Genomic DNA, 20,261 nt, shown 5'->3' with positions numbered 1-20,261 from the left:
ATGACAACGTTAACACCGACAGACGGACTCGAGGCGCTCGCTTCGTCATGCGTATAAGCGAGAACAAGATAGCAGCATACCAGCTTCGATCAATTCAGTTATTAACCGTCGGTTGTTTCGGATTGTCAATAGAGTGAAGATGTTCAGACAGTTTGCTGAAATGTTAGGGCAGCTGAGACAGCAGGTGGAATTCGGATCGAGGGTATGAAAAGTATTAAACGTTACGCCGCGTACTCAATTTTTATTTTATTATCTGCGCAATTGGCAGTAGGTAAACAAACATCGGCTTATTCCACTTCCGAGAATCGGCTCTGCGCGCCCGCCATTTTTTCCGAAGTTATCCGACGCCGGCCGAACGTCGAGCGGGATTGTTTTGAACGTGCGTTCCACGTTCAAACGCACGTATACGTATATGTATAACACACCTTCATCTCTTCCATGCATTTCAGGTGGGACGATCTATTACAAGGACATTTTCCACAAACAACAGACTTCTCGGTCCAGAGAGATACGTGGAAACTACGCAAAGCGATGACGGCGTACGAACGATTACACTCTGTCACTCACAATCTAGAAATTCACTTTCGCTGCATACCATGAAAATTCTCATCGACGATGTGACCAAAGAACAGGACAGTCTGTCTCTTAGATCTATCGTCATACGCGCTACTCCCGGCAAAGTTTTCTCAGCCGGTCATAATCTCAAGGAATTGGTGGGTATATAACAGCCATGCAATAATCAGATTGCATGCAATAGCACGTTGTTGCATCTTTTGATACGTTTTTCTTGGAACGTGGACCACGATATAATTACAATAATAGCGACGATACGTTTCGTTCTATTATTCGATATGACGTATCGAGGTCTTGCGACTTTTAGCCACCGCAGTGGAAGAACGGTGCCCACGCACTCAAAACTGTATAAATTATAATACATAATTAATTATACCACCTTGCAGCGTGTCAAGGAATATCCATCGCTTGACTTGATATAGGTTAACGAATGTATAATACTATACACGGTGATCCACCTAATCGACGTCAATTTCAAGTAACTTTAACTCTCAAAGGTATAGAGTTGTTATTCGGATGTCCCCAATATCATACTGATTGTTTCGAATTTATTAACGTAAAATAAAGAACTTCATTTGAATCAAGTAAATCATCGCAATAAATCCTAAGGCGTTCATTCTGAATGTAACATTTAATTAATTCTTTTGTTTTTAATCAATATGTTATTTGTTTCTTATTGACCGTTTCCACGTAAGAACTGTTTACTTAATGTGAAGAAAGAATTTATTTAGATGGCTGAATAATGTTTTTTATCCGGGTTCAGTAAGCGATCTGGTTCAGTGGAACAAATTTTCAATGCGGGTAGGTACGCGTGACATTATTATCTGCCGTGACGTCTGTCTGTTCATTACGCTGTTTTCGTTATACATTACACATACATTTTTTTTGGTGTAAACAAAAATACGAATTACAGCATTAAAAAATGTATCGTGTAATGCTGCGTTAAAATTCAAGCACGACATGAATCTCCACGCGCTTTCACAAATAGTTACCTACATATAGTGTCTTTCTTTTTCACCTTACATCACTGACCATCAGTTATCGAAATAACATGTACATGTAACGTATAATACCTACCACACCGCGGTAATAAATGTATTCGACATTACTTGTCGCTCGAAAGTTTATAACAACTTGCGTATTGCATTTTCGTCGAAAAAATATATCTTATTCGTAATGAATCCAGGAATTAATTGGTACAGAGGAAAAATGCATTTATGAAAACTATCACACATAAACAATGAATAAAAAATGAGTAATCGTTTATCTTCGGAAATAAATGAATGGTAGGTGTGTTTGGTTCTGAGGAACAGATTAGTTTATCTAAATGAAAACAAATGTTTACAATTGGAATAAACATTTCTCTTAAACGTATAAACATTTATTTCCTTCAAATAAACATTACACAAGTATGGAAAATAACTTAACAAAAATTTCGATCTTTTCTCTGGTGTCAATATGTCTACCGGGCTCACCTAAGATTCCTTCGTCATTAGACATCAAACGATGGTGTGCAACACCACAAGGAGGTCTTTGCTACAGCCGGGAATCTTATGAAAGCACTGATGCAAAGTCCGGTACCCGTGATAGCAGCAGTAGATGGATTAGCCGCCGCAGCCGGCTGTCAATTGGTCGCTGCATGTGACATGGCAGTATGCACGGAAAATAGCAGCTTCTCTACACCTGGGTAGAGTGGAATTACATGTGAAAATTAATTGTCTCTGGAATACTACTCCTAAAAAAAAAGTGCATGGAAACGCTATTAGATTTCCACAAGTTTAAAACAAACGAAATAATCATAAATAATCGCGCCAAAGAAAATTACTTTAATATCAATGATCCAACGTCCATTATTTTAGGGCGAACTTTGGAATATTTTGCTCCACCCCCGGAGTATTCTTGGCCCGAAATGTTCCGAGGAAAGTTGCGGCACACATGCTTTTCACCGGGATACCAATTTCCGCTCAGGAAGCACTCAGAGCTGGCCTAGTTAGCAAAGTAGTAACCGATGCCAGTAAACTCGGTAATTAATTGAATCCAGTCAGATCAGACGCAGCAGAGTAGTAGCCCACTTTATTTTAGTCGATAAAAAGTTCCATAGCACACACGTGTGCCATGCATCAATGTCCACTTTGGAACTTTCAGAATTAACGATCGTGAGTGGTGGAAATTTTTCACGTTTGCGATTCGGTCGCAATAAGGGAGAAAAAAGCTAGATGAGTTATAATTATAAAAGGTGATCGAGAACGGAGGCGGTGTCTAACAATAAGCTGTAACGGTAACGGGGGGGGGGATGACTTTTACTTGAGTATAACTATGTCATAGAATCTAGTCTTCTTAAATATCTAGCGTTATCTATCTAGTTCTTATGTTACTAATTGGCAAGAAAGTGACGGCTGCTACTGTAACGTAACCAAATATATTCTAATGAAAGGTTTTTCTGCATTTCATAACATTTTCAATTTATAGATGAAGAAATCACAACGATTACCAGCGCTATCAACGCGAAAAGTCGCTCGGTAGTACGTCTAGGGAAAAGATTTCTTTACGAGCAACTGGAGGTCGACACTTTGACGGCTAGTTCTATGGCGAGTGAAATGATGGTTGGGAATCTGAGGCTAAAGGACGGACAAGAGGGTGTCCAAGGTTTCCGGGAAAAACGGAAACCAGTTTGGACACATGACTACGAAACGAATCACTGAAAGAAAAAAAAACATTTACAACTGTTGACTTCTGTGATGAAATGGTTTTGTACTTGAACTTTATTATTGTTAAACTTTGTTGAATTAATAAACATATATACATATATGTATACAAACGTTAACAAATCGCTGTATCTATTTATTTTTTACCACTTTTAAATTCAATCGGTTTATCGTACAATCAATTGGGTCTACGAAAAACCGACGCTGTTTTTAACATCATACAATTTTATTGCTCCATATACGTAGCGAGTGACGATAATAATATCTGTCGACATTTCTAAACCATAAGTTTAACGCAGGTAATCAGAGCGTCGGACAATTATCCAAGAGGGAAATATTTATCGCTGCGGAAGCGTCCGCGACAGTCATCTGGAAATAGTTTAGATTCAGATCTGTGAAAGCGGAAATAGTTACAGTGATGCTTGTCAGAGCTAATTGAGTCTAAGACACTCACTTCCGGAGGTCACGATAATGCCATAGCGATTAATAACCGAGACGGAGCGAGAAGTTTCACGGAAAACCGACAGTTAATCTCAGAGGAATAAAGTTTGTAGACTTGATCGAAATGAGTGTACGTCAAATTATTTGTGAATCTAGTGAGACTTTCCAGAAGGAATTACGCAAGAATTACATGCAGTTAGTCACGTAATCCATTTTGGACTCCATTATTATGACGTACGTGACATTCCCGATATTCCGACTACCCTAAAGAAATATGTTTACGAGAATTAGATTTGTAATAACTGTTGTGTCACCATCCCACCGATACTCGGGCGATATCGGCGAAGTTATCGTCAGTAACGCGAATTTGCAGATATTAATTAAAACCTCGCAGTGGGGTAAATGATTCGAACGTAAATGAGCAGACTGGACACACGCGTTATGTTGTTTACTGATAAAAAGCGTGAACTTGCCTATTCGGGGCAATCTGACAATGAGTCGCGCAGATTCCGCACTTTACGAATATACATAAATTTATCATACTATACATCGGGAAAAGCTTTCGAAGAAATTTTGTTGAAAAAATGAACGGACTTTCTTTTCACAGTATTCCACTATTCGTCAAAGATTCTACTTTTCTTCGAGCAACCCTTGACTCGATAGATAATGAGGTTTTGGTGACCCCGATATTATGCAATCTGCACATTCACAGATGATGATCACGCGGTGATATCAATATAATAATTACTGACTGATATAGTAACGCGTTGAACTAGTCTCTTGTTTATGAATGCGGCTAATTCCAGATCTTACACGTCAGTTCTGACGATTGCAAATTACAAAGACGTGTCAATTATTTTTACTCAATAGGTATGTACGCAACATTCACGTAGATATATTCTGCTCCAAAGAGGTTCCACGACCATATGATAAACACTGTAGTATCAACGTTTTTTGTAGCATACGTATCGTGTATCATATCAACATATTTAGTCCTTGAATTTGTTATTCCGGAGATTTACCCCAAAATGACACGACAGATGAAACATTAATTCACCTCAAGGACTGCATTCACCTATTATCAGTTTATTACAAATGATCGCAAGGATTGGCACCGTTCCAAAGAGTGAGCGTTGTAAATTGCAGTTATAACAGGCAGAATCAAAGATAAAAATGAAATATGTATATATTTCTTAAAGTGGCAATTCATGGTAGATAGCAATTGCATCGTACTAGATTATTCTTACGTATACACTTAAATAATTATAGCACTTGAATACAAATTACTCAAATTACACTCACGAAACCGAAGGGAATTATTTTACGGTGCAAAGAATTATCCCAACAACATATAATAATATAACATTATGAGTTCACGAAATTGTAGACACGTATATTATCTCGTCGAAGATAAAATACATTTATCACTTGACTTTCCGTGAACTCGCCACAAGTGGTCCAGGGATGCGTTCGAATTGATAGTGAGTCCGAATGAAAATTTGCAATGATAATAACGCACATGTAACTATGACGCTCGGAACGGTGTAATAAAAACTAAATACGTCGTTCCGCGTAAGAGTTGCGCATCCATCGAAGTGACGCACTGGGAACCTTTTTGTTTTTCTTTTTCTTTAGACCAAAAAAAAAAAAAAAAAGAAAAAAGAATGAAAGAAAAACGTACAGTTTTAACATCGCGCAACAAACGTCCGAGATGTTGACAATGTGCATTCCACTCGCCGCGTTAATCGTATTACGGGTACGCAATTTTCAAAGACTTAAGTGGCCCTCATCCACAAGATGATAGCAACACGGACTGTTGATACGTTAACGTCACAGATTAATCCCTCCTATGCCCGGGTCTTCGCAAACTTATAAAACAGCTAGCGTCGAGTTACCCGGAGCCAGTTTGATATCTGCGCTATTCGAACGTACCGATTCTCATGCGTTAAGCTCTAAAACTTTTCATACATGTACAATACAGTGATTGTGGAATTACGACACTATAGCTACACGTTTTCATCAATTTTTCAATATATGTACATCTCGGCTAGTTAATGATATTGTCTACGAAACCTCTGCAGTCATTCTGTATGAATTTGAAAGCGATTAAACTGAGTTTTCAAGGAGATAAGAAAAGGAAGACTGAACTCAGTCCTGTGGGTCGAAAATCGGTCAGCGTGAAAATCACGACTCCAAAAGATCAAGTCGCTGAACTGCTTTTCGAAAACTGTACTGGTCAGTATAATATTGTATTATATTATATTATATGATGTATAAAAATACCGTATCTATGGATTTGTGTTCATTTATTGTCTCTTGCACGTTATAGCTGATGTGTGCATAGAATTATAACTAAGTATATAACGAGAAATAAAATATTGCGCCGAGATATTTAATATGATGTGAGAAATATACGAGTCGACAGTAAGTTCAAGTATTTATCACGACGATAATAGCCCGCCTTATTTAGCGATTGTGAATTATGAATTTGGAGATTACGTTGTTGACCACATCATATAATGGGCGAAAGAGCTTGCGGGGAAGAATAACGGTTGCCTTCCGACCTTCCAGTGGGGTCCAGGTCATTCTGATAAAACATTGCAGACAGTATACTGCTGACTGATTCAGTCCAAGCTTCACATGTCTTGTCTCCGTGCAAATAAACTTTCGATGATTTGTTTTGCTTTGTGTAGAGGTATTATATGCCCGTCGCACAGCTAACCGTATCCGAACGATTCAAATTTCCCACTGATCAGTGATCTCTAAACTTTTGCTACAATATACGAGAAAGAAAAGAAAAGGAAGAAGAAAAAGTGAATTACGAGAATGTGCGGACAAGCATTTTCGGCTGTCATTTCGTTGACCTTATCTCATGAGTTGATCATACAATTTTTTACAGAGTGCAAGAGAATTATGTCTGCTGTACCACAGGGAGTATTTGCGGCGCGAAAAGTCCGCGAAAACAAGGAAAGAATCTGGTTGATTTCAGAGATGAACGCTACGGAAGGTGGAAACGAGAATAAGGGGAACTATCACTCGTACACTAATGCCAAGCCGATCAATCAAAGTGAGTATAAACTACACGATTGTTACCGAAATTATCGTCACTCGCCTCGTGTAGAAAAATCCGTACATTAATTTGAGTTGCCTAAGTGTATGAGAGAACTTTATACGCTTCGCTATTTAATCTTCCTTGACCACTTCGTATTTTGAACTATTTCTCGTGTTTCACTGACATTGGCAACTATTTATACATTTTTTTTCAGGCACCGAGTTAACACCGCTCAAGTACAATAGCAAATTGATGAACAGCATATGGGGCTTGTACAATCGCTATTCGGTGCACAATTTCAAAAAAAATACCGATTCTAAGGATGGACTCTCTTCGACGGGCTGGCGAGCACCCTTAGGCCCTTTAGCTCCCCAGAATCCCGTCACACCCCGTATGAATGGCTGCTAGTTGTAGTGCCCTAGGGCTTCATTTTATTCGGTAACTCCCAGTTATCCGCGAATTCACTTTGCACAGGCTCGTTCGAAGTATCGCATATAAAAGTGTCGTAATTATTTTCAATTCAAATATTCCAACGAATCATACGCGATAACATAATCGGATTTGTAGGAAATAATTGAATCTCAGCGATACTACAATTATTATTTGATGAACAAATTACTACGTAGAACTGAGCCTGTGCAATAGAAGTACGCAGATTATTCAAATATATGTAACGTGGAGGAGCTCTTTAAGTAGAATTTCATGTATAATAACCGTTCGTACATCTCCGTTCAAACGATATTGTGATTATACCAAAGTGATCAGTACCGGAGTCTCACTCCGATACCATAACGAATTGTATACAATTACACCAAAAAATACACATATTTTCTATATAGATACGGTTTTACAAGATACAGACATTGATGTATGCCTTATACATTTCTTTGACGATTCAACATTAATAATCCTTCTGCATATACAACAAAATATATTCGTTTACGAATGTCTGGCTGGAAAGTACGTCCACGCTTATCCACCAGCTGAACAATATAGCAATCGCATGTAAGAAACTGTGATTTTTAAGTCTGACGTGAACAGATCGATTGCATGAACACTAGTTAAGTTTTACATAAGTACCTTTCGATCGTATAAGCGATGGCTCTGCTCCGGAAAACGAAGTATAACGAGGACTTCAAAATGGCCAATTTCGTCTTCGGGAATTGCATTTCCTTGAAAAGCGATGATAATCTCAGCCGAACGTTTGAATATGAGGTCAATGGATTATCTTTCTCTTTACAAAACAAAAAAAAAAATGCAATCGCAACACAAAGTATAGAAAAATCTCGTACTTATCTCTCAAGTATTGGTAAGTTTCTTCGTAATATCTAATTAAAACTTGTGCTTCCAAATTTTTACACACATATAGATATGTGTGCGTCAATTACAAAACACAAGTTTCAGATACGGAGTACCGCTAATTTTTTTTCAACATTCTGTGATTTATATTTATCGTACTTATTTGTTAACGATCCGATTTTTTTTTTTTTTATTTAATCACAGGAGACGTTTTAGCTCAAATTCTTATTTAAATCTGTAACATTTACCTTCGATTATTATTATGTTTATTACTATTAGTACTATTATTGTTGTTCGTGTAATTACTATTATTATTTTCGATATTATTATTATTATTATTATTATTATTATTATTATTATTATTATTATTATTATTATTATTATTATTGTTATTATTATTATTAATTTTATTGTTGTTGTTGTTGTTCTTGTAATTTTTTACTACCGTATTTTTAATTTCAACATTAAACGTCGTTTCGTCAGTTTAGTACTATTAAAAGCAATACTAGAAACATAAGAAATCAGTCAGTCCAGAACTTTTGATTTAATACAAAATTTGAAGTTCTTAATTGCGCGACATTTACATAATATTACCCTGAAATTTTCAATATATGAAAAGTTTCCTCTTATTAATGTTCGTGACCTCTACAGTCGTTTGTGGTGCATACGTACACGGGTCTGTACAAAACAAGGGCTGAAGGTTGCGTTACATCCGATCCATCGTAGACCTGGCCAAGTAAAAATTCTGGTCCTATGTAACAACCTCCTTCTACGTGCTCAGCTGCAACTTCTACAATAATACCAGCCATGTTTAGGTTTATTTTATACACGTACAAGTATATTAATTTGAAGGCACATCGCTCTGGCTTGGTAATCTCTTTTGATATCTTCCCACTGTGTAAATTATCTCCACATACTCTCAGTAACATTGTTAAATTTCGATGGTACGTACCATATTTTATTTGTGGTTGATGAACGCTGTTTGGTATCCGGAATGGAACAGTTGCAACAGTTATAGGAAAATGCATCTGAAGATCTTCCCCTGCCTTTTCAAATTCCACACTGACCTATAACAGTTTAATTGAACTTGAAATTAATCGTAGTTCAGAGTAAAAATAATAAAGTTCTACAAGTACAAGTAGTTTGACAGTACAGTTATTTATTTAACTATAATTTTTAGATTTGAATTTTGAGATAAAAAAGACTTGTCATTCTAATACCAGAAGGAATAGTGTACCGTACCTTCAAAACGTAATAGATTTGAATGAGCCGGCAGACACCTAGTAACGTTGGGGGACATACTGGTAAAACCATCGTTTTGGCAGAGTCCCATTTCATAGCTGAACCAGGTTGCACTGGGTCGCCCTTGTACTCTAAAACCATTTTCTGTTGCTCCCTACTCGCTCCAAGAACACCACGGTCGATGAAAAATTCCACGTACTATAGAGTGTCATTTGATTATCAAGTTAGTAAGCTATTTCAAGAATTATAACAATAAAACAGCTGTAACATATATTGATTATAGGAAAATAAATGTAACTTCACCTGTGTCAATTTAACTTTCAGCCAAGCTTTTTCTAATCCTCTGTTGTCCATTGCGGCGCGTAACTTGATGCTCTCTCCACAAACATAAGCGCTTCTTTCTAACTGGGCACTTAATTCTACTGGATAACGCGTGCAGCAGAAACAGCAGGAAGCATATATTTCATTTCCAACCATTGGTTTCTAAATGAATAAATATATGAAGATTATTTTCACTGATTAAAAAATTCAAGCGTGCTTATTACAAATAAACTAGAGTAATAATGTTGCATGCGGCTTTTTGAAACACCTGTCAGTTCTTTGTGATATGTTATGGAGTCAGTTTTTGGAGATGCAAACTCAAGACAAACTGTACAATCCCAACAAATATTTCATATTATTAATGTAACGATGAACGAACGAAGATCAGTAAGTACCAGATATTGTTCATCCATACAGTCTATGTGAGGCCCGATCAAGGTGAAGTATTTAAAACCCTGTGGCGGACTGGCGTAAGGTCTATCAACTGTTGCTTTTATGTAGTATCTAATGCAGCCAGTACGAGATTCAAAACTGCAGGGCAGGGCACTTTCAGGTAAATTGAATCGAAATGGAAACTGATGTTTCCCACGAGGTAATATTGGCACAGGACCTTCCGATGAATCTGTAAATTTACAGATCTTTGAAGTGCTCAATTGAAGCAACTGCAATATGTTCATTGACCACGATATTCAAGATCGTTAGATAGTATGTACATTGAGTTGATGAAATACCTTGGCCCCATATGACCAGCCTCTCGTCAACAAAATATTGATCATCTTTAACGCTTCGCCGATCACCGCTAACGAGTACTTTCCATTCTGCGTGTGCCTGACCCCGCAATGATACCCTAATAGCTGTAATTATCATGTTGAATATTAATGATTAAAGCACGATATGACTTTCTACTATGAATTATTCCAACAAAAATAAAATGCAATAATATTTTATGTAAGAGTAAGACAGTATCAAAATTTTATGAAGTCATAATACATAAATAGTAATAATTCAGATTGCACCTTTCGTTTTCACCTTTCGCCATTATAATCCTTTAAAAATCATTATTGTGGAAAAATGGAATTTGCGTGGAACTTATGCAAAATAAACTGATTCCAGATTTTAACATTGTTAGAGTCAAGGTAATCAACCCTAAATCGCGCAAAATTTTTGATTTGATTTTCTTCGAAATAAATCCACTTTAATCCGGAATCTTGTTAATTTGGAATTAATTGAAACATTTTAATTTACTTACAATGATTCGTTTACTTATGCCGACGATGGATGAACGCGCGAAATAAACGCTATTCACAAACAGTGCAAACACATGCAGGTACGATACTCACATCTCAATTTGAAATTTTCGGTTGTGTGTAAAATGACGTGGCCGTGTATAGTTTCTCCAGCATAATACGCCTCTTTTTCAAGTCTAATATCGAACTCACTTATGTGGTCCATTGTAACTACTAATTGTGCCGTACAATATTTTCCCGCACTTTACCAATATTATTGTCCTCACAATCGATATTAAGTGTACATGTGTACATAGATAATGTAATTCTTAAAAATATTTCAGAAAAAACCTGCATCCAGGGAAAAAACAATTAAACAAATATACGTAATAAATTCTTCAGAGACTGTTATTTTTAATTATACTAATTAACGCGCAAACCCTTTACCACTTGTTTATTTTGATATATTTATTCGTTCGTCGGAAGTTCCTGGCTTCTGATTAACGTCTGCATAAAGTCTTGGAACAGTTTTGTCACACTTACATGACGACTGTCAATACTATAAGTTTCTTAGCGAGATAAATAAATCGATTTGTGGTAGTTTTTTCTCGTCAAATATCCTTACTGCGCGTAGCTTATAGCGAAGGGTGTGGACAATAATGATTCGTGGTTTATTGCACCTCCGCGTTTGAAAACAATCTTAACGAAAAATATTTAAAAATTAGGTTTAGTCTCATTAGTTTTGACATATTCGTCCACAATTCATGTGATATTCTCTTCAGCCTCTCTCAATTTCTTGGCATAAGAAAATAAAAAGTTATCTGTGCGATATTATAACATCCAGCATCCCGGTATATGATTATTTGTATTCACCCTCTAGCCAATCAATGGACCACTCTAATCCAAATATTTATTTCACTCCTGAACGGAACAATGTAAATAAAATACCATTCATTCAATAGACTGTCACTGTAAAATAATTGTTGAAATTTGCTACGCTGTTGGATCTTCTGTTCAACACGGGATTTACGCGTTTCCAGAAAACCTTCCACCTTTTCACGTCTCTTCTTATCAATACTGTATATTCGTGACAGGGAACCACCCCTATAGGAGACATGAAAATGGCGGGAGATTCAAATAGCTTGAATTACAATTGGCAGTGTTATGAAGCACATACTTAACCCCTGCAGGACCGGAAGCCGATAGATCGGCTCGAAAGTAGTTTCATCTTTTTCACCATTCAACCCGATGAAAAAGACAGCAAAGTTCTAGGACTTTCAAACTAAAAAGTCGAAAAAATGTCAAAGTTCTGTGAAGGTTAAACGTATAGATATTACAGTTTATCATGTTGCATTGCCATATTTTTAATACATCGTATTAGTTTAGATGATAGATTAAACACAAATGACTTTTGGGTGAAAATGATAAAGTATTGGTACAATGAAAAGTGACAAAAAATCGATTATACAGTAAGGATGCTCCTAGTATAATTTTCACCACTTTATTGAAATTAAATACACCAATAGTTTATTTATCTATTCAATCTACAGAACTTTATTGTTATTTACGCATGTATCACTTCGTGCTCACAATATTAATGCGAGTTTTATCTCGCCAAATAGGTACAAATAATTTCACTTGCTGAAGAATTCCATGTAACCTAAGTTTCAGGTACAAACCATTCAATTACCAGTCAGCCAAATTCATTTCTCAACAGATATAACTTTGTCGCGATAATCATGGCCAAATAGAGGGTGCCTAAGTTTAAGATTCTTTGGAAAGGGTACGCTTGCCTTTTTTGGAGATACCAAATCTATATCCACTATGCTGGAAAGTTTCTGGCGAACTTGTACACAGCCTGCAGGTTTCACATTAACTGCAAGAATAATATAAAGACATATCAAGAATCCATTAGAATAGCTAGCTATTTTTTGCTACAGAGAATATTAAAAAACAAATCAGTGATGACAAAATTAATTACTTGTTTTGTAAGGTCGCTTTCGTCTACCAGTATTAAAGACTAAAGACAAATGCTGCTTGCTGTCACTTGCACTTGAACATGTTTCATACAATTCGTTCCCAACTTGAAAATTGTTTTTTTTCCCAAGCTTTATCGATTGTCCTTTAAAGTTCTTGGGATTGATCTGTTGATGCGTAGCAGTGAAACGTAATATGAATAACGATTTAAGAATGAAAGGCAAAATATTGATACTTTTAATATAGCTGCAGGTTACTTCTCACCGTTTTGGGAATATCGAATACCCAAATTTCTTCATCTTCAGAAATGTCTCCTAGGTTCAAATTAGCCTCAGTAGTATCGTAGGTCAAATTTTCATTGTGGAATAAATCTTCTAGCTGTAAAATAAACACGTTATGTGCTTGGAGCTGGACCTCCCTGTTGCACGATCGAAAAAGTGGGAAGCAGCTGCCAGATGGGGAAACAAATAAGGCAAGCAGGAAGGTATACTTGTATGAGTCCATACGTTTCCTCAGCCAGGTCACCGATTAGAGTGACAGGTTTGGCTCCAGCTATTGCTCGCTCTTTCTAATTACGGCTTCAGCTCGATGCACAGACCGCGCAATCTATCTCTATAAGTCTATGCAGCTACAAGAATTCATTAAACCTAACCTATTTAACTATTGAAGTACAGACTTAATTAATTTTAGATGACTGCCACTAAAGTCGTTAGGATTTTAAATCTGTATAATTTACCATACATTTGATGGCCTCGGTTTGAAAATTTCTTGCACTCCAGAAATTCGAATGTGATCATCTTTTTTTTCAATTTCACTTTCTGCAGTCCCGTCCGTATCGACATCAGTCACATCACGTGTAGATTCAGTCTCTTTAAATTGCGCTGATGCCATTGATTCGTGGATACTTTTAGAAACGATATGCAATTGAGAATCAGATACTTCTTCTTCTATTTGTTGGTTATCTCTAGGTGACGTGAGGAATAATAAGACTTGAACGCGACTTTACACCTAAAAAGGGGCGTCACGCTGAATTTATGCCGTGGTAGTCTCTACAAAACATGTGCCTCAATGTTAGCGCTCCCTCATCGTAATAGAATCAAATTTTGGAACTAGTTTTCGATAGCGACAGCATGCATGTCGGTAACTAGCCTGTCCTTACCGTTATCAGAATGGTAGATATTACAGAGCATATCAGTCACATCAGATTTCATGTCATGGTCGATAATGTTACAGGACTGTTTAAACAACGTTGCTATTCTCCACATGTATGGAGAAATTCCAGAGAATAATCCGAGAAAATTATTAACGATTTCGTATCTAGAAACCGGATGAGAAATTCAAGATTCGTAATTATTAAACAAAGCACTGGAAACAAATGATTCGATTGTTATTTATTGCGTTAATTGAAATCTGTTTTTGCAATCTATTTTCTCGCCATATTATCGTTTCGATTAGTCGAAAGTCTATCCGACAGCAATTTCAAGCTATTCCTGACCTAGTTGAAAGCTTCAAGCATGGAGACTAGAGTGAAGGAGTCCGAACGCATATGGCGGAATCGTCGAAGAGTGGTTCGTGAAAGTAACGAAAGATCTTGAAGTTCGGGATGTATCCGCAAGCGATACCAGCGCCTGGTTACGAATAGGATACGTATGCGAGGATCGACGATTTAAAATCACCGCGCTGACGGAGCCCGCAGCAGTAACGCTGCCAGGCGGTTACAATCCGCGGATCGTTCATCACTTTCACCGTATGTGTGTGAATGTAGTCATTTTTTGAAAAAGTATTTAACAGTAGATGCAGTTAAGTGATATAGAAATAAAGCGGGTATACAAATTTGTCATAAAAATGTTTAAACAATGTTCCACAATATAGATTCAAAAGCAAAGATGGGTGTCGATTTCTTACTGTATTCCATCTTGTACAATGGGTTGTTTTAGACGGATCACCCGTATCTTGAACGTACAAAATTTGAACATCGTTCTTTTTGTCATTTTTACTAACCGGTTTTGAATTAGCTTCGTTTTTTTATATTTTCTCGTTTGTCACGCGAGACGTGCTCATTTGGTATGCAAATATCGTGTTTTATTGTAACATCTTGTGTCGACTGCAAATGGACAAGCGGGGGAGAAAGATGCTGAAATTGCCAAAGGTATGTGCACCTTGTTTACTTTAATTAAGAAATTAGATTTATTAAGAAGAAAACTCTTTTTACGTGGCATTCACTCTGACTAAACTAGAAAAATTCGAAGGTAGTACGATTCCACATGCGTTACACATTATCGAAGCATGAGTTTTATTGACAATGAGTTAAATTTACGTAAGAATAAAATTGCCATTTGTAAAACTACAGTATATTAGTATTTGGCCAGTAAAAATAAATTCACTTATGCTCATTTCCACACCACCGCAAGCGGTAGAGCACCCAGCGCGTTTTTTTTTACGTGGTATCCCCAGTAGGCCTACTCCACGGAGAATACTTGCAAGATCGATCTTACGTACTTCAAAAAATTGCAGATGGCTTTTTTCACATGTTAATTATGGTAAATTGTTTTTCCCAATCGATTAGTTCTCGCGTATATTCGCAGTGTATTCAAAATTTTTCAGTTCATATAACCCGTTGACTATTTGTTAACGATGAAAGATGACAGTTTTAATTATGGATGAAAGATGGTTGTTTTAATTATGTATGATCGTTTTAATTATGTATGATCGTTTTGGAACGAAGTTCCTTATTTATCTTACAGGCGAACGGCGATTGATTTTGGGTTGTTTGCACACGGGTTTTTTTTTTCTTATGAGGTATGAGATAATCACTAAAATAGAGAACCTGGTGAATACGCAAAACAATCTGCAAGTAAACAAAGATTGAAAATACGAATCGCTGTAAGACGTTATCATTCACCTATCGGAAGACGATGCAGAAATCTTTGAAGAAATGGAAACAAATCGGAGTAGAATAAGCACAACCGCCTAAATATGACAGAGCTTTATAATTCTAGAGTGAAATACAAAACGAATATGACCTATGAGCGACTCGAGAAAAAAAACTGACACTAAAACGATAGCAATAAAAGACTGTAAAAACACTTTAAAAACATTCAGCTGAATAAATTTTACCATACTTTGTGATCATGATGATTCTGAACTACATCGCTAAATCTATGTGTCGGCGAAAACAAGTTGTCTGACCCTGAACCAGACCTAAGCCTAAGAAATGAAGCATTCATTTTTCAGTATAGTCAACAAAACTCTGTCACCTGGAACGGATGAAAATACAATTAGTGACGTACGTGCAGACAAAAATATACTGAGCTTAGATAAGTGAAAAATATAATGAAGACAAAAGAGACAAATTAATTAGTTGAAAGAGAGAGCAAGTCTGATTAGCTAAAAGAGACAGAAGATTTGATTAACTGAAATAGACAAAAGGTTTTATTAGCTGAAACAGAAAAAAGGTTTGATTAGCTGAAACGAACAAAAAGTTCAATTAGCTGAAACAGACAAAAGGTTTGATTAGCTGAAACAGATAAAAGGTTTGATTGGCTTAAAGACATAGAAAGATTGATTAGCTTGAATAGACAGAGGATTAAATTATCTGAAACAGATGAAAGGTTTGATTAGCTGAAACGAATAAAAAGTTTAATTAGCTGAAACAGACAAAAGGTTTGATTAGCGAAAACAGATAAAAAGGTTTGATTGGCTGAAACGGACAAAAAGTTTAATTAGCTGAAACAGACAAAAGGTTTGATTAGCTGAAACAGAAAAATGGTTTGATTAGCTGAAACAGACAAAAGGTTTTATTAGCTGAAACAGATAAAAGGTTTGATTAGCTGAAACAGATAAAAGTTTTATTAGCTGAAACAGACGAACGTATGGTTAGCACAATAACGTAAGTTCATACACTGACAAAAAATGGATTGTATTGACGAATAAAAAACATTCTAAATTTTTTTAATCAACATCTTTTTCTACTTTGAGTGCTTAGAAGTGAATATCTTTTTCGACTGAACATTCTATAGTTCTGAGTGCATATGTTAAAAAATTGATTTCGTTGCCCTGAAACAGAAATTAATACGATCAATTAAACGAGTATTTCTGTACATTTCAGATAAATTTCATAAATACTCATCCCAAGATTTTCCACTATCAATATACACTACCGAGATTTTTGTTCCTGCGCGTTGAGCGCAGGTTTTCCAATGTCGAGCTTTCTCTCATAACTGAAAGGTATCAAGTCCACGCGCAAAAGGCAGCGTGGAACTTGAAAACTTAATTATTTGTCAAAAAATTGACCAAAGAATGGAAAGATCAGCACATCGAGAGTGCTTAACTCTTATATACTGTTTGCAAAATCGACGCGTAAAAAATCGTGTCCGATTCCCGTTAGTAATTTACGCGCAAAAGGCTGCGTCCAATTTTCTTGATTATTCTACGCGCAATAAGGCGCGACAGAATAAACTGTCAAAAAATTTGTATTACTTGGGACTTGCCCCGAAAAATTCTGTAGAAACCCAATCCACATCTGCATCTTTTCGAATTAGATACATTGCTATGCGGATTGTTCTTCTCAGATTACAAATCGAAATTGGGAGGGAGGTTGGAGGAGGGCATGCATTATTGTGTGGCGTGACGGTCGGCGGTCCTCTTCGACGCGAAGTCTTCGAGCTCAGCATCTCTCCCCATCTAGCGTACCACGGAACGCGATAGATAGTCCAGAGATGCGTTTTGCCCATTCAGGCGATCACAGAGTTCAATTGAACGGAATAATGATCGGTAATGACTAAATAATTGAATTGAACAACGATTGAAAAATGGTTGCAGAGTGACAAGAAATAGGAAATTAATTCTCGTTAATATTCAAATGCTTACAAATGGTCGAGAGACTCGAATACAGAGTCTTTTGGGAAAAGAATTTCTGTGATCGTTTGACGCTGTGGATTACAAAAGTTATTAACATCACGGTAGATCGCGACCTTCCTACCCTTGCCTGTTTCCCAACGAAACCACCCAACGGAAAAGAGAGACTCACACACACATGCATAAATCCCGCGACGGATCCCAAAACGTCCACCTACCTACCCGGTTACCTATATTCGATCTAAGCGATTCTCCATTTTTTCCAACACACATCATTCTTCGTCATTTGCGCCGTGGTCACTGACTTACATTTTTGTTGGTTAGCTGTAGGGAGCAAAATGTTTTTGTATCTTACTGTCTGCCTACTCCGAATACAGTATCGCGGTTGTATCCCGCCAACCCTAATATTGTATGTATTATTTGAGTAAATGTTGGCAGACTATCGGTACATCAACATTTTGTAAAATTGATTAAAAACATCCTGTATGCCAATTAGCATTTTTCTAAGCGAGCTAAGCCTGCAGTTGATCAATACTTGTTGGATGTTAAAAGATTGAAAATGATATATAATATAAGATGCAATTTGATTACGTTACGTTATACCAGATTTCGGAATTTTATCGATTTAACGATAATGTGAATAAATGAATACGTTCAAACCTCAGGTGAACCCACCACTTAAACGACATCATCGATAAATTCAAACTTCGATTATTACATCATTTGCGAAACAATTCGATATCGCGAGTGCCGAGTAAGTGATGGTTACCTGTCGCGATGCTCATTCCACTTTTAGCAACGTGTAAAATTTCTAACTTTGAATAAGCTACGGTAGATTAAATTGCGAAAAAAAAATTATTCGACTGAAAGTCAAGCACGTTGCGATCGCGAATGAGCCTATCCATGCAGCTAAGAAATCGAAGATTTGTGTAACAATTGTTACCGCCACGCCACGTGACAAAGGAATCCCAGGAATATACCCATAACCTAACACGTGCAAACTCACCAACGTTGCCGAGAAATAGGAAAGTTACTCGGAAGTCTCTGCTTAAATCTGTAAAAAACAAAACAGAACACTTGAATTTATTTAACAAATTGGCTTTTCAGTTTTCAAATTAATTATTTATTACTGTTGTCTAGTTTCGTATTCATTGCACATTATGCAAGAACCAAAGTTCGGCTTTATGTGTACCACCTTGAATTATCAATGAATATTTAAAATAAGTATTGTTACCTCGACTCTGGGATGCTCCACACTTTTACATATAGTAGTTCTTGTAGCATCTCAGGTTTATTGGTGAAGCAACGCACTTTTTACATAATTTTGATCTTCACTAATCTCTTATAATCCGAAAATCCGCACCGCAATAACACTCGATTCTACACTCACTTGTTGTGCTGTGGATGTCTGAACCGACGATATAAACTTGCTAACAATGCAACTGCGCATTTGCCGAAAATCAGAAAAAAAATAATTATATTGACACTCGACGCACTGCCGAGCCAAAAATAGACAACACTGAAATCTGAAGTTACACAAAACAATGAAATCTCGGGACACGAAATTCACCTTCAACTTTCGCAAGATATTCTTATTTAGTAACTCGGTTTTCCTTCAGACTACACGGTACTCCTCGTGTATTATTTACAGATGAACATGGGGGAAATACACTGATCGAACAATGTCACACAACCTGAACAACGCGGTTTGAACGTTGAATTAATACTGAGAGCACATGATCTTGCTTCGATTTCTCGGAAACGACTGATGCCGCACAGCGCTCGGAACAGATTTTAAAGCTGTTCTTCCCCTCTGCTTCCCCTCTTCTGGCCCCAACTCGATGGGTAGAGGGACAGAGAGAGCGGGAAAATTATTATCTTCTGTCCTTTAGAGAACTGATTCGAATCCGTTCACGGGACGCTTACACCATTAATTACGCTCTATTTTATATATCTCTATGGTCTCAACGACCGGGTGAAAACACCACGTAAGCTACACGCAGCGCGATTAAACGTTTAGAGCATTGCCGTAACATGCGACGTTAGGCAAAGTATGAATTCTCCAACCACTTAGGAATATTTCTTGAACGGGATTTTCTCAACTTTGCAATTTCACTCTGCAACGATATATTTACGGCGTGGTTAGTTGCTTGGTTGATTATACGTGATACTGCTGATACTCCCAAACCCGGCCAAAACCGGCAAACTAGTTACGCAAAATAACACACAGTATTAGTCTTTTAATGGACGGTGGGAAATGTCAAAAATGAAATTACAGAATCGATCCCTAGGAGAGCCATCTCTAAGGGCTTGAAAATTTCTCCCCACCACTCATTGGATCTGCAATATCAGCGCCATTGGAGTTGTTGATGCCGGATCAAATGTACAGAGACGGGACACCTTTACTCCAGTCTACATACTTACTGCAGCTAATGTCTCATACATTCGGTATGCTTCGAGAAACTTCGGTGACAATCGGGTTACGTCATGGTATTGTATAGTGACGTCTCGTAAGCAATTTTCCCATAGATCGCGTCCAATGCCGTCCGAGCTGATGGTTGGCTGATT

At 37.0% G+C, this 20,261-nt stretch overlaps 4 protein-coding genes across 7 annotated transcripts; 2 read left to right on the top strand and 2 right to left on the bottom strand.

Annotated features, from left to right (window-relative positions):
* Window positions 1–29: 29 nt before the first annotated feature.
* Window positions 30–3,277, top strand: LOC124186099 (enoyl-CoA hydratase domain-containing protein 3, mitochondrial). Its single transcript, XM_046577474.1, has 5 exons — window positions 30–202; window positions 450–713; window positions 2,070–2,260; window positions 2,433–2,596; window positions 3,043–3,277. The coding sequence occupies exons 1-5, from the start codon at window positions 140–142 to the stop codon at window positions 3,273–3,275; spliced, it is 915 nt and encodes a 304-aa protein (XP_046433430.1). The 5' UTR covers window positions 30–139; the 3' UTR covers window positions 3,276–3,277.
* A 2,325-nt stretch (window positions 3,278–5,602) lies between these two features.
* LOC124186108 lies at window positions 5,603–7,609 on the top strand. Its single transcript, XM_046577511.1, has 3 exons — window positions 5,603–5,954; window positions 6,619–6,786; window positions 6,986–7,609. Exons 1-3 carry the CDS (start codon window positions 5,774–5,776, stop codon window positions 7,177–7,179), a joined length of 543 nt encoding a protein of 180 aa, XP_046433467.1. The 5' UTR covers window positions 5,603–5,773; the 3' UTR covers window positions 7,180–7,609.
* A 910-nt stretch (window positions 7,610–8,519) lies between these two features.
* Window positions 8,520–11,919, bottom strand: LOC124186121 (arrestin domain-containing protein 3-like). The gene is made up of 7 exons (XM_046577538.1): window positions 10,974–11,919; window positions 10,365–10,487; window positions 10,029–10,255; window positions 9,616–9,795; window positions 9,313–9,510; window positions 9,023–9,137; window positions 8,520–8,860 (listed from the first exon to the last, which is right to left on the bottom strand). The coding sequence occupies exons 1-7, from the start codon at window positions 11,083–11,085 to the stop codon at window positions 8,700–8,702; spliced, it is 1,116 nt and encodes a 371-aa protein (XP_046433494.1). The 5' UTR covers window positions 11,086–11,919; the 3' UTR covers window positions 8,520–8,699.
* A 402-nt stretch (window positions 11,920–12,321) lies between these two features.
* LOC124182127 lies at window positions 12,322–13,904 on the bottom strand. 4 transcript variants are annotated; one of them, XM_046568991.1, is made up of 4 exons: window positions 13,573–13,904; window positions 13,101–13,284; window positions 12,841–13,003; window positions 12,322–12,735 (listed from the first exon to the last, which is right to left on the bottom strand). In XM_046568991.1, exons 1-4 carry the CDS (start codon window positions 13,725–13,727, stop codon window positions 12,563–12,565), a joined length of 675 nt encoding a protein of 224 aa, XP_046424947.1. In that variant the 5' UTR covers window positions 13,728–13,904; the 3' UTR covers window positions 12,322–12,562. The 4 variants fall into 4 exon arrangements, with proteins under 4 accessions (XP_046424947.1, XP_046424956.1, XP_046424965.1 ...); XM_046569000.1 differs by having other exon boundaries at window positions 13,578–13,904; XM_046569009.1 differs by having other exon boundaries at window positions 13,101–13,214; window positions 13,578–13,900.
* Window positions 13,905–20,261: the final 6,357 nt, after the last annotated feature.

This window comes from Neodiprion fabricii, chromosome 1, assembly GCF_021155785.1.
Source record: "Neodiprion fabricii isolate iyNeoFabr1 chromosome 1, iyNeoFabr1.1, whole genome shotgun sequence".
In the NCBI taxonomy this organism is placed as follows: domain Eukaryota; kingdom Metazoa; phylum Arthropoda; class Insecta; order Hymenoptera; family Diprionidae; genus Neodiprion; species Neodiprion fabricii.
This window is presented reverse-complemented; position numbering and strand designations above follow the sequence as displayed.